The 13,301-nt window shown below is 42.1% G+C and overlaps 2 protein-coding genes and 1 long non-coding RNA gene across 4 annotated transcripts in view; 2 read left to right on the forward strand and 1 right to left on the reverse strand.

Moving 5' to 3' along the window:
- Window positions 1–4,244, forward strand: part of trappc12 (trafficking protein particle complex subunit 12) — a 37,566-nt gene extending 33,322 nt beyond the window's left edge. The window contains exons 10-12 of one of the 2 annotated variants that reach the window (XM_071471099.1): window positions 1,027–1,130; window positions 1,978–2,065; window positions 2,515–4,244. In XM_071471099.1, coding sequence (XP_071327200.1) covers window positions 1,027–1,130; window positions 1,978–2,065; window positions 2,515–2,757 — 435 coding nt within the window. In that variant the 3' untranslated portion in view covers window positions 2,758–4,244. The remainder of the gene's footprint in view (window positions 1–1,026; window positions 1,131–1,977; window positions 2,066–2,514) is intronic. The other variant, XM_071471100.1, reaches the window with a different exon arrangement.
- Window positions 4,245–6,710: 2,466 nt separating this feature from the next.
- On the forward strand, window positions 6,711–8,118 carry LOC139614026 (uncharacterized). The gene is made up of 2 exons (XR_011686876.1): window positions 6,711–6,831; window positions 8,044–8,118. It is a non-coding gene; the product is annotated as an uncharacterized lncRNA (long non-coding RNA).
- A 249-nt stretch (window positions 8,119–8,367) lies between these two features.
- Window positions 8,368–12,999, reverse strand: adi1 (acireductone dioxygenase 1). The gene is made up of 4 exons (XM_071471102.1): window positions 12,794–12,999; window positions 11,220–11,339; window positions 10,897–11,076; window positions 8,368–9,394 (listed from the first exon to the last, which is right to left on the reverse strand). Exons 1-4 carry the CDS (start codon window positions 12,914–12,916, stop codon window positions 9,278–9,280), a joined length of 540 nt encoding a protein of 179 aa, XP_071327203.1. The 5' UTR covers window positions 12,917–12,999; the 3' UTR covers window positions 8,368–9,277.
- Between the last annotated feature and the right edge of the window lie 302 nt (window positions 13,000–13,301).

The raw sequence follows: 13,301 nt of genomic DNA on the forward strand, positions 1-13,301 counted from the left end.
ACTACTTATGGGAAAGTGCAAGGAATGCCAGCTTTGTTGTCATCTGCAGTAATTGCCTAAGTATGGCAAAGGTGATACTTCTGCAGGCTGAGATTGCTGCATCACTGTTGGCTTTTTCACACAAACTACTTAAAGATCAAGTGAGAGGTGTTGACTCTCTGACATTGTTTAACCATGTCGTCGCAGCAGTTAGCATGAAACAAAAGGGGCCTGGTTTAAAAATATACCTATTTGCACCTTGACATACACCACTTTGTCCACCCAGCACTTCGGTGCAGCATCCCACACCTTCTATTTTAGGTCTCACAGCCGATAATGCATATCGGAGCAAAAACCAAACCAAGTCAGATATGACTGCGCTGAGGCACAGCCAGAACTCTTCCTAGAACAGACTGCCCAGCAAAACTGAACAATCAGGGGAAAAGGGCCTCGGTAAGAGAGGTGACCAAGAACCTGCTGGTCACTCCGGCTTGAGCTCCAGAGATCCTGTGCAGAGATGGAGAAACTTCCAGAGGGGCAACCATCATGACAGGACTCGATCTGAGCTTTACAGCAGAGAAACCAGACAGAAGCATCTCCTCAGTGAAAAACATGAAAGCACCTAAAGGACTCTCAGACTGTGATAAACCAGACTCTCTGGTCTGATGTAACCAAGAGTTTTTGTTTGTCCTAAATAAAAATAAAAATCATATCTGGAGGAAACCAGGCATTGCTCATCACCTTCCCAACACCATCCCAACGGTGAAGCATGGTGGTGGCAGCATTAGGCTGTGAGGATGGTTTCCAGTGGCAGGGACAGGGAGACTGGTCAGGGTTGAGGGAAAGCTGAGCAGAGCAAACTGCAGAGATATCCTTAATAAAAACTGGTCCAGGGCACTCAGAATCTCAGACTGGACCAAAGGTTCACCTTCCAGCAGTGACCAATGACCCTAAGCACACAGCCAAGAAAGCACACACAGTATATACACACAATATACACACACAGTTAAGTGGTTAATGTGTGACTGCTGCTTTGTTCTTGTCTAGATCGGCGATGTTAAAATGGCAGAAAGGTACTTCCAGGATGTGGAGAAAGCCTGCCAGATGAAAGGGAGCCAGTCCAGTCACACCACATGCATGCTGATGAACAGGTATTTCTGTTTCATTCATTTAGCGCCTGTGTACTGTGTGCAAGTGTGAGTACTTTTACATTTTGCAAGTTGGTGCTTCCACCTAGTGTGTGATTTAGCACAGGAGGTCACACCTCTGTAGCTCTGGCATAAGGTGATGTAGAGACAAAGCTCGGATGACGGAACCTAGCACCCTGTTCAGACCTGGTGTTATTAACATGCGTCTTCAGTGATCAGATCACAGGTGGTCAGCTCTAAGTTCGTCTGTTCACACCTGACTTACAGTGTTTCTCCAGTGACACTTGTGATCAGATCTCACTTCCCTGCTTCATATACAAATAAACAGGTAAGCAGTGTTGTTCACTGTCCTTCTGTGTGTGTGTGTGTGTGTGTGTGTGTGTGTGTGTGTGTGTGTGTGTGTGTGTGTGTGTGTGAGAGTGAGAGAGAGACAGAGCAAGTGCTAATGAAAGTCAAACGAATCAATGTGCTGCGCACAGCTCTACAGTGAAATAAGGTTTTATTCATCAGAAGTAGTAAAATATTTTCAGTTTATTATGAAACTGTGACAGGACTCGTTAGACTGTGGCAGAGGACGTCAGTGGAGGAGACGCTCCTTCAGTGTGGCCCAGGACACATTCATGTTCACTCTGCTAAAAGAATGTAGCCACATGTGGCTCAGACCCCCTCTTAATGTGGTCGGACAGATCAGGTCTCCAATGCATCCTGGGTGTGTTCACATCTGTACTCAGAGCTGTGCACTTGTGATCAGATCACTCACGACGGATGTTAATACCAGGTCTGAACAGGGCCAGAATCTACCTCACCCAACACCTTTGGTGTGAAATATATGTGTATGTGTGTTTTCCAGGGCCTTTGTTTACCTCAGTCAGAACAACTACGCTGAAGCACATGCATCCTTCACTGAAGTCTTGAAAATTGACCCAAAAAACCCTGTTGTAAGTACAACCACATCCACTTCTCTGAAATACACCTCGTGCCATTTACTCTGCAGGTGCTTTAAAATCCATTTGATATTAAATCTACAACATAATAAAATAAAGAAGTCCAAATACTTTCTGAAACCACCGTAATTGTATATTGCTCATCTTCATTCATTTTCGTTTCCAAGCATTGCTTTTTGTTTCCACATTTTAACAGTAAAATTGTTCTTAAAAGGAATAGCAGGTGATATCATAAAAAGTATTCAAGAGACAGTTCATTTGAAAACAGAAGTAGTTATGTGACAAAGTCTGGAACTCTACTGTACTGTAGAGTGTGTTCAGTGTCATTTGATTTGTGGATTTTAATTAGTTTTGCGCCAAGACAGCAACAGTAACAGCAACATTATTCCAAATAGAATGACATCATTATTGATGAGCTCACATTGAAACTTCTTCGTTCCCAGGCCAACAACAATTCAGCAGTGTGCCTGCTGTACCTGGGACGTTTGAAGGAGTCCCTAGGCCAGCTAGAGGGTCTGGTGCAGCAGGACCCCGCACTCTACCTCCACGAGAGCGTCCTTTTCAATCTGACCACCATGTATGAGCTGGAGTCGTCTCGCAGCACCCAAAAGAAGCAGGCTCTGCTGGAGGCTGTGGCCTGTCGGGAGGGGGACAGCTTCAACACACAGTGTCTGAAACTGGTGTAAGAGGCAGGAGGCTGGACTGCGAGAGGACACACACTACTGCATTCTCCTTCATTGTGACAGGGAGTAAACTCCCCCAAGAGTAGAGTCCACCTACCAGCACCTTCAAAGCTCACCAACTCACAAGTTCTAAATTAGTTTTAAATGAGTTCATCTGTACTAAAGCAAACGTGTGAAACGTTGCAGTTTTACAGGGGGGATACGTACTAGACTATTTCTAGACCAGGCCCAGTGATTTCCAAGCTACAAGCAGACACTCACTGAAGTCACTTGACACAGACAAGAAATGGAAGACTGGGGGGCCGCTATGACCTGCAAGGTGACAGTCACATGACCAGGGGTGGTTGCTGTTAACAAGATAATTATCTACCTAATCTGCAAGTGTGTTTAGGAGACTGTGTGAGCCATTGTCATAATTATGTCATAATTAAATTATCTTTTAGACCGTTCCAGCTGTGGGTTATGTTTTTATGTATTTTTATGTCATAATGAATGTATCACAGTAGGACTTTACATTTAAAAATTAAGTTTTTTTGTCTTTCTAACACATTTCATTACTTCCTTTTCATTATCTGGTAAGAAATTGTGAACAGAACTGGTGAGTCTTTCGCTGGTTGACACACACGAAAGAATTTGAGAGAAAATTCTTTGATAATAGCACTGTAACGCAGAAAAGCTTTAAAAATCTTAACCAGTTTCCATGATTATTCATGAAGGGTATATACTTTGGCATAAGGCTGTCTTGCTACAAGTCTTAGGCTTGCTTCGCTGACAGGACCTTTCACATTGGAAAAGTTTGGACCGATGACATCTGAATCAGTGACAAGGTTCTGCTTTGTCAAAACTGAATATAATTAAAAAAACAAAGAAATGCAGTAGGTTCATAAATAAGCTTGAGCGTTTTTCTCCCTGTGCTGTTACGAGTTTCACTCATTTTTCAGGGACCGTTGTATTAGGTGCGTCTTCACTGATTGGCTTTTTATAGCCTTGTCAGCAAGGCTGCAGAAAACGAGCCCACTGGCACCTCTTCAGCGGTCAAGTGACCCTACCTTGCAGGTCATGGCCTGTGGCAGTCCCTGAAGAATGTCCCACCAGGTAATGGTCCATCTCTTGGCACGGGCATTATCCTGAGCTTCAGTGTGCTTTAAGACTAATGAGTTTCCACAGAGGTCCTGTTTAATGCTCCTTCGTCAGCAGACACCTGTTATACTGGATTAACAGTCTAAGACCACTCAGTTTCAGATGCATGTTTTTAGGTTTATTAACTCATGCAGTGAAAATAAGTCAGATTGCGTTGAATGCTTTCTTCTAAACAAAAAAAGTCATGTAAAATATTCTGAATCCAAAATTGTACACAGAGTAGATAGATTTTTGTTTAAATTATTATATAAAAATGATTATCTTGTTAAATCTTTTATTGATTTGTCCTGGTTGATCTTTACATATTGTGTTATGCATATTTGTGTATATTAAAAAGGAATCTGGAGTCATCCACTGTGAAATGCTGGTATTTCTTAGCCTTTCTTTCGCCTCTTGAAAAGTGGTTTTGAAACTGATATTTGTCCTGAGTCCACTACTGACTGGAGTCTTGTTCTCTTTATTTAGTAAATTCTGTATCTGTGATGAAGTTGCTTTTCTATATATCAGGGAACTAAACTTGATGCATTGATTTTGGGATGAAGATCGTGATTTGGACACAACTGATCCAGTTTCAAGGCATTTTAAAGTTCCATGCACTGCTCCTTTAGAAACCTTTAGTCTGGCAAAGATTTGATAATGAGAAAACCCCTCCTTTCTTACATTATACATTTTTTCCCACCATCACAATGCTACTTAGTTAGCAATGATCTGCTGGAAACGTGACACACAGCCTTATAATAGTAACACTGGCTACAAGTTGTGTTAACTGAACAAGCCCCTGAACGCATGCTTCAGTGGAGTAATAACAACACAAGGAAATGTGACCTTTTGCACAAAGGAGTAAGTTTGACAGTTGACCTGACATGACCTCATGTTCTGAAATGTTTCTTGTGTTTCAGTGTGGACATTTGGACCCCACTGTGAGTCTGTGCACATGTATGTGTATATACATACATATACACATATACACTTATAAGAAAGATTAAAAATAGCATGAGTTTCATTTTCAATTGAATAAAAGGTGTGTAGCACATTCAGTTAACATTAGCTACTGATGTAGAGACATTTCAATATGGAAATGGAAAAGCTGTGTATTAGTTGTATCATAAATTTTCCTAACAACCAGTTGCAGCTAAGTTTAACAGTAGCAGAAAGATATGAGATAAGTCATTAAATTACTGCAGATTGAAGAAATACTTGAACTTCAAATTGAACAGCACTTGAGTAACTGTGAGTACTTTGTAGTAGTTTTTACCGAGACTACTGTAAATGTGGGCTACATCATTTATTTTACCACTGAAAACCATCGTGGCACATAATATGATGATGATCCCAATCTCCTTTCTTACAGAATATGTTTCTCAACATGCTAATTAAAAACCTGCTTTATTAGCTGGGCAGAATCACATTAGAGACCCTGATGAAATCCAGTCAGTAGAGGACGTTGTGTGCTGCTTCTCTCTCTCTCTCTCTCTCTCAGGATCCCTGCAGAGAGGCCACGTACTTCTGACGAACGTCATAGTCATCAGCTGGACGGTTGTAAGCCTTCCACACAGGTTCCCCCACAAACAGCCTCATGGCTTTAGCGTAGTTCTGAAGAAACAAAGTGTTAAGATCAGGCTGAGAATGGCTGGAGAGAGGACTGTCAACTATACCATCCTCATTTTCAAAACAAAATCATCATTTAGTTCTACCCTGCAATAAAAATGGCTAATTAGTTTCTCTCACAGAAATCAACAGACCATTTCACTGCAGACGGTTTGGCTTGTCAGGGCAGGAAAAGCAAAGTTTAATTTGTAACATACATTCCATTTAGGTGAGCTAGTTCCAGAGCTCTGGCAAGGTGCAAAGCTTACTGGGAAACTTGATGGAGCTGAGTCTTTGTTAATGACTTTTATTATAATAATTTCACCTGTGCTCTCCCCTCCATGACAAGTCAAAGGTTAACAATTTGAGGAATTCAGGCACTTTTACAGCGGCTACCTAAAGAACCACAGACTGAAGTTTCAATAGTGCCCCCTCTGACAAAGGCTACTGTACCTCTCTGTTAGAATCAGTACCAGAGCAAGAAATTATTTTAGTGTCATTTCATAATCATTGCAAACTATTGTTCCAATAGCAGCTAAATCAGGAAAGACTTCATTTGTGTTAATGAAAGAACTGTTATTGCCATGTACAAAACAGAGGGAAGTTAGAGATGAGGGTCTGGTGATGAGACCCCAGCGTGACGTCATCTTCTGTGAAAGGGCAGTGCGGCTGCGCGAAGTGTCTTCTGTCTTCTGTCCTCTGCCTCCTGCACCGAGTACCTTTCTCTTCGTCTACATGCGCAGTCTTGTGTTATTATAAGCCTGTGTATCGACAATAACCTTTACACAAAACGAATCTTCAGAAGCAGCAACTCCATTTCAAATGTTCACTCAGAATAAAAGTACAGCTACAGGTTTCAGTCTCTGTGCTTGTCTTGGCACACCACTCAAAAACCTGTCGTGCTCCACAGACTAATTACCTCCAGCAGAGAGCTGTGACTTGGCGAGCAACAAAACTAAAGTAGCATTTCATTGTTTTTACTAGTAAGTTACTAAATACAGTCGACCGACTGTTAATATGGCTCTTACAATCGTGAGGATCATTTCTGAGGATTCGTGACAGTCACCTGGCCAACGCCAGTCCCCTCTAAAGCTAGGCCCATCACAAGGCCTCGTTAAGAACTGGCATTACCGCGTTGTCTTGCATTGACCCACAACACAATCAGCCCATGACCGCCTGGAGGGAGGCCTCCAGCGCAGACACTCTGCTGGCAGACTTCACCGAAGCTACAACCACTGAGACACCCACAGAAGCGTCACCTTGGTAACAGACCGACTTCTCCTTTGTTCCAGCCATGGTCTCCACCATGTGTCTCCACCAGGTCTCCACCTACAGCGCAACTCACAGTAGGTGAGACCTTCATGTTCTGCTCATGACTGGGTTGATGTTGAGATAAAGTCATATTTAATCATCAGATTTCATTCATGGACATAGCAGTAGCTCATTTCAGAGTAGAGCTGTATTGTAAATAGCGATAACATTCACTCCCACAATGGCCCAGTTCATGATAAAGTACATTTCCTCAGCTGCTTAACCCTGTTCTTCTGTTTCATATTTCATCTTGCTGATTGTTAGACATGGCATGTCAAAAAAGTCTACTGGCTTTTTTGTTTTCAGCTATAGATTGTTTTCAAGCCTCCTCTATAGTTGTGTTTAAGAAAAATAAAAAATGTGGTCCTTGCCCGCTCTCCGTGGTTGATGATGTCATACTTCCTTAAGACTCGTTGAGTCTGCGCAGTAGTGGAGGCCTGTTTTGTGCATTCCTGCCATATACATCCATGGTTCATGCACAAACCTAACATCTCATGATAGCTAATAGAACGCATCACATATATATTTATCATAATCATAACCTGATTTATTATTATTTTTGAAATTGTTCCTTTGAGTGTTTTATATTTGTAATGCATAATTTCTTCTAGTGTGTAATTCACCTGGGAACATGATGTGATATTTCTTCCTAATGGAGCTTACTTACCCTATGTTAGTTATACGTGTCATACCTTGGGTCATATGCCTATAATACTGTATGTTTGGTAACTTGGCGACTTTTTTGCTTAATTGATTATGTGGGAGCACATGTCAGTAAATTCCGTGTTTGGCCTTATGGCTGTTTTAGTACTGGAGTGCACTGTTTGGCCACCAAAGGCCTCTGTTGACCACATAATCGCTCCCAGCCGTGCTAAGTGTGGCCCCAAAATAACATTATAAAATTGTGTCCTTGGTACACTACCTGTGCCAACAGTGAAGAAGTCTGAAGCCGCTGTAATTAAATTACAGGCCAAATGGAATAGTAGGAAGAATGATAAAAATCCAGCAAGAGACAGTTCTGAAAACACAATAAAAACTGTATGAAATGCTACAAATTCATCCAGATAGTTATGTGACAAAGTCTGGAACTCTACTGTGCTTAGTGCCATTTGATCTGCGGATTAAAGTTGTTTTGTGCCAAGACAGCAACAGTAAATAAACAGTCAGTGACATCATTCCAGATAGACGAACACCATTATTGGTCAGCTCACATTGAAACTCATCTGTCTCTCTTTCCGTACAACAATGCAGCAGTGTGCCTGCTGTACCTGGGTCGTTTGAAGGAGTCCCTATAGGCCAGCTGGAGGGTCTGCTGCAGCAGGACCCCACGATCCCCCTCCATGAGAGCGCCCTCTTCAATCTGACCACCATGTATGAGCTGGAGGCGTCTCGCAGCACCCAAAAGAAGCAGGGGCCAGTTGCACAAAGCACCTTAAGCTAAGATTTTCCTTTCCTTAAAATGAGAACTGTTGGACAATTCCATGTTACCGATGAATTCTCTCCCTCCTGCTCTCTCTGCTCAGTTTGTCTTATGTTTCGTTCTTCCTCTGCCTCCTTAAGTAATGATGACACATGTAATGAAAGTAGTTTATTTGCCATAATGGAGGTGAGGCTCAGCTCCTCGCAGTTCCTGAGCAGCCAGGAAAGTAGAGCAGCTTGCACTCGGCACTCCACTGAGCAGTGGTGGAAATACCATCACTCAGTCAGTTAGTCAGGGACATTCACAAAAAAACTATATGAAAATAGCAGCAGTTTTCTTTTCAGTTGAGTAAAAGCTTTGCAGCATGTTCATTAACATTCAGTTAACATTAGCAGGTAGTGATTTAAAGACGTTTAACTATGACGATGGAAAATGCTGCTTATCAGTTGCTGCATAATTCATTTTTCTAACTATCTAAGCTACATTTCACAGTACCTAACATACAAGATTATTAGAGAGAAAAAGGCACTACAGATTGCCCACTAGTGGAAGAATTATTCAGACCCATACATTAAAGAGAGTTGTAATTATTACAATTTAAAGTTCTACATTTAAATTTTCACTTCAGTAAAAGAACCAAAGTATTAACAATATTGCACAAATGTATCTAAAAACACAAGCACTCATTAGTCAAAGTGCCCCTTGGTAACTGAAATAAGGCTATTGTGTTAGCTGTCAGTTATAGCAAAATGAGAACTATTTCTCTTCCTAAAGAGTATACAATCACAGAGAAATACTTGAACTTCAGATTGTACTTGAAAACTGCGATTATTTAGATTTGCACCAGGACTACTGTAAATGTGGGCTACATCATTTATTTTACCACTGAAAACCATCGTGGCACATAATATGATGATGATCCCAATCTCCTTTGTTACAGAATATGTTTCTCAACATGCTAATTAAAAACCTGCTTTATTAGCTGGGCAGAATCACATTAGAGACCCTGATGAAATCCAGTCAGTAGAGGACGTTGTGTGCTGCTTCTCTCTCTCTCTCTCTCTCTCAGGATCCCTGCAGAGAGGCCACGTACTTCTGACGAACGTCATAGTCATCAGCTGGACGGTTGTAAGCCTTCCACACAGGTTCCCCCACAAACAGCCTCATGGCTTTAGCGTAGTTCTGAAGAAACAAAGTGTTAAGATCAGGCTCAGAATCGCTGGAGAGAGGACTGTCAACTATACCATCCTCATTTTCAAAACAAAATCATCATTTACTATGTGATATAAAGTCATTACCATGCAGTACAAATGGCTCATGAGCTTCCCTCACAGAAACCAACAGACCTTTTCATTGCAGACACTTTGGGTTGTCAGAGGAGGAAAAGCAAAGTTTTCAAATGCCTAAAACTGAGACTCTTGGAAACACTGCACAGTTTGGAAACTTAGGGGTGCTTCACCCACAGTCGCTGCCTGACTGGGTCTCATCAGCCCTGACTACCAGTGGTGTATGCACAGTGGATAACGCATTACAAGCACTACTCACCTTGCTGTCTCTGCTAGCAGCTGCTGCGGAGTCAAACTCTTTGTTTTAACACTACAGCTGTCTTTGCTGTTCCTCATTTGTGGTTTTGTGTGCGACTAATGAAGTGCAGAGTAGACAGTCTACTTCCTGTTTACGCCAGCCCGTGCATGCCCAGTGTCTGTAAATGTTAATGTACGTGTGTGTTTTCAGGTGTGATGGTATGGACGGAGTGGTTTCTGCTGTGGCACTGAAACGCTCGTCTGGATGGAGATGGTTTTTATTTTAAAAGCGTCATTTTAGAATAAAAACATAGCAGTGTGGACAAAGCCTAAGGTGAGCTAGTTCCAGAGCTCTGGTATGGTGCAGTGGTGGTAGTGAATCAGGGCGTACTGGGGCTCTTGTGATATTTGTTTCACTTGTGCCCTTTATTCTATGACGAGTTAAAGATGTAAACAAGTTCTATTCCTTTAGTTAGCCAGAAGCTAATGCCTGGTTTAGCTGCTGTAAAGTAGTTTGAGTGAGTTTGAGTTTGAGCTGCTAAACTTAACAGTCTGAGAAATCCAGGCACTGTCTGAAGAAGACCAACAGCTGATTACGTTTAAAATGTCAAAATAAGTCCACTGTAAACACAAAGACAAACAACAGTGGCAACAGCACTGACAAAGCTAACAACAGTGGCAATATCCCCCAGCTGCAACATGTGACGCACAATGTGTGCGCTGTGTGGACTCTTTTAAAATGTAAATGACAGTTAAACACAGTTTGTGTGAGAGAACACCAGTCAGGCTGTGCTCTCAATATTTGCACTTGTGTTATTCAAATATTCTTCTTTTTTGCAGCAACAGACCAATTTCTCCTGAGGCCTCACTTCAGCGTCATCTTATCTAATCCAGCCGACGGAGGTGCATCGTTAAGACACTGTGGGCATTTTGTTGTTCAGAATTAGTAAAAAAATAAAGGTGGATGTGTTTTTGGCGGTTCATTCTGGGGCTGTAACACAATAAATAAGTACTCCCATATTTTTTTTTTTTTAAAGGGGTGTGTTTAAGACAAGCACATTCATTTACACCACTCAAATATTCAATCAACTGTGGCGTCAGAATGGGGGCAGTAACATGTCATCTAGTTTTGTATTATTTAGCAGATGCTCTTGGACGTACCGTTTCATCCAGGGTGAAGCGGTGGTAGATGCCTGCCGGTAGAGTGATCAAGTCTCCTTTCTTCATGGCAATTCTGATCCATCTGTCCTCCTTGTCCCTGACGTCAAAGTAGGCCTGGCCGTCCAGGATGTAGCGGATCTCATCATCCAAGTGCAGGTGCTCCTCGAAGAACATCTTCAGCTGGGGGACAGTCGGACAAAAAAAAAAAAAAAAAAGACAAAAGACAAAGAGGCCTGAATATTGGTGGTTCAAGTGGCATCTGTCCAAAAGAGGGTCATGTAAAACTCATACACCACTGTTAGCTGAAGCGGCAGCATCTTTACCTTCTCCTCATAGTTGGGTAGTGTGTCTTTGTGAATCGTGATGATGTCCATGTAAGAGTAGCCTTGGTCTTTGCGGATCTGCTCCAGCTCTGGGTCCGTTTCATAGATATCAGCATTCAACTGCAAAAAAAGGGGCAACAGCTCTCACCAGTAAAGACACTTATCTGTGGAAAGTAAGTGGTGGGAAAATATTTCATGTTGTTTCAATAAGTTGTTACACATTAAACCAAAATGTGTTATGCTAATGCATACTCCCTTTAATTTGTGTGTTATTTTCACAGGCCCCAGCACTGGGCCACTTCTTTGAATCACTGTTAGCTCAACAATGCAGATCAGAAATACAACAAAATGTCCACAATTGTTGAGGGTCACCATGGTTGTGTTACAGTGATAAAGTTGGAAAGATATTCATAGACTGAAGCTTTCCAGCTCAATAACTCATACGTGAAAGGTTGTTATAACACAAACTATGCCTCCTATAAAACCTAATCTTCATCAAAACGATGCTGGAGAAATAACATCAGTCTCCCTGTGCTGCTGCTGTGAGACCAAGACGCAGGGACCGTCTACAAAGTGCAACACTGAAAAAGGACACGACAAAAATATTTGATAACTTATACTCTTATACACTGTAGTATCACCTAGATCTCTTCTTACATCAGTAGTCTCCTGCTGATTATACAACACTCAGTTTGGACAATGTGCTTTTCCCTCATTTTCCGGAATTAATTTTAGGAATATTTGATAACCTAATTATTTTACACTGTAGTGTTAGAAAAATCATGTCAGACATTAACTGTCTCTTGTTTTTTTCCATGAATTTGGAGATTTTTTTACTGGAAGTATAATTCAATAACTTAATTATTATACACTTTTGTGTCAGAACTTTTGGTTTTTAACTGTGTTTTTTTAAGATAGTGTGGTGGCACCAAATGCACGTCAAACACCAGGAGACCACCGAGTTTTTAAACATTTCTTTATTGATTTGAACTATTTTAACCTCTTTAGCACTGAAACAATGTCAGAAGGTCACCAACTGGCTTTCCACAGACAAAATCACTGGTTTAGGTTCCTCTCATGAGCTGACATACAGATCAACCACATCAAATCCATCTTATATTTACTGCTGCTGGCAGATTATTTGTGCCTGAACTTCCATTTGTTTTTATGACCACTAAGTGAAAAGATACAATCACTTTTGACGACTGTTGTCCAATTGTCTTTGTGGTGAGGATTCTAAGTTACTTACATATAATCCCTAAATCTATAGGCTACTAAAGCATTTTCCTCAAACTAAGTGTTGAAGTATAACCAATGGGGGACTACTGACTGAAGTGCTTTTAGTGACACTACAGTGTATAAGAATGAAGTTATTGAATATTATGGCCCCACATTAGGAAAAGGCACATTTCTCCGAACTGAAGCCCTCTTTCCAGTGGTCTGCAGAGCTGCTGAGACCCCTAAAGCCTGCGATGAGACACAACAAAGCCACTTTAGCGGTGCGCATGGCGGCTGGCAGCGCGTGCACCGCGGCTCGCCCAGCGGCCACCTGCGGGCAGAGACTGCGCCTTTACCTGCCAGTGAAAGACCCCGAGCTCTCTCAGGTGGTGCAGGGACACCGGCTGATCCGGAGTCCGCCTGTGCGGCCGCCTCTGGTCTTCATCAGAGCTGTCCATGAACCAGGCCTCGACACCCATGCTGGAGCCGCAGCTGCACTTCACAGACACACTGTCAGAAATGTATGTTGCGGTTGCATGTCACATGACTGTATCCACAAGTGCACTCTTTCTTCTTCTTCTTCTGATTGTGCGTCTCCTTCTTCTTCTTCTCTGAAATGTATTGGCGGTTGGCGCATCGCCGCCACCAGCTGGCCTGGAGCGCGGATCGGAGCGGCTCGTTTTCAGAGGAAAAACCCTGTGGACACACTTACATTTCCCTGTGTTGTGTTTGATTGAGAACAGTGTGCTGCTCAGTCCAGTGTGTCCAAGTCTGATTCTTGACATTATTGTTCAGCTCTTCGGTCCCTTGCTTACCTAACATCGCCCTCTTTTCTCTGGATTGTGTGATACCATCGTCCTTTTG

This window comes from Trachinotus anak, unplaced genomic scaffold (assembly GCF_046630095.1).
Source record: "Trachinotus anak isolate AG129_WGS33_773 ecotype Australia unplaced genomic scaffold, CSIRO_AGI_Tana_v1 ptg000033l, whole genome shotgun sequence".
Classification (NCBI taxonomy): domain Eukaryota; kingdom Metazoa; phylum Chordata; class Actinopteri; order Carangiformes; family Carangidae; genus Trachinotus; species Trachinotus anak.

Bases quoted from the DNA above. Each gene is read 5' to 3' on its own strand.
- adi1 (XM_071471102.1), bottom strand. From the start codon at position 12,916: ATGGGTGTCGAGGCCTGGTTCATGGACAGCTCTGATGAAGACCAGAGG. The intron at 11,340-12,793 runs GTAAAGGCGCAG...CTTTTTTTGCAG, and splicing joins TCGGGGTCTTTCACTGGCAG to TTGAATGCTGATATCTATGA. The intron at 11,077-11,219 runs GTAAAGATGCTG...ACTGTCCCCCAG, and splicing joins TACCCAACTATGAGGAGAAG to CTGAAGATGTTCTTCGAGGA.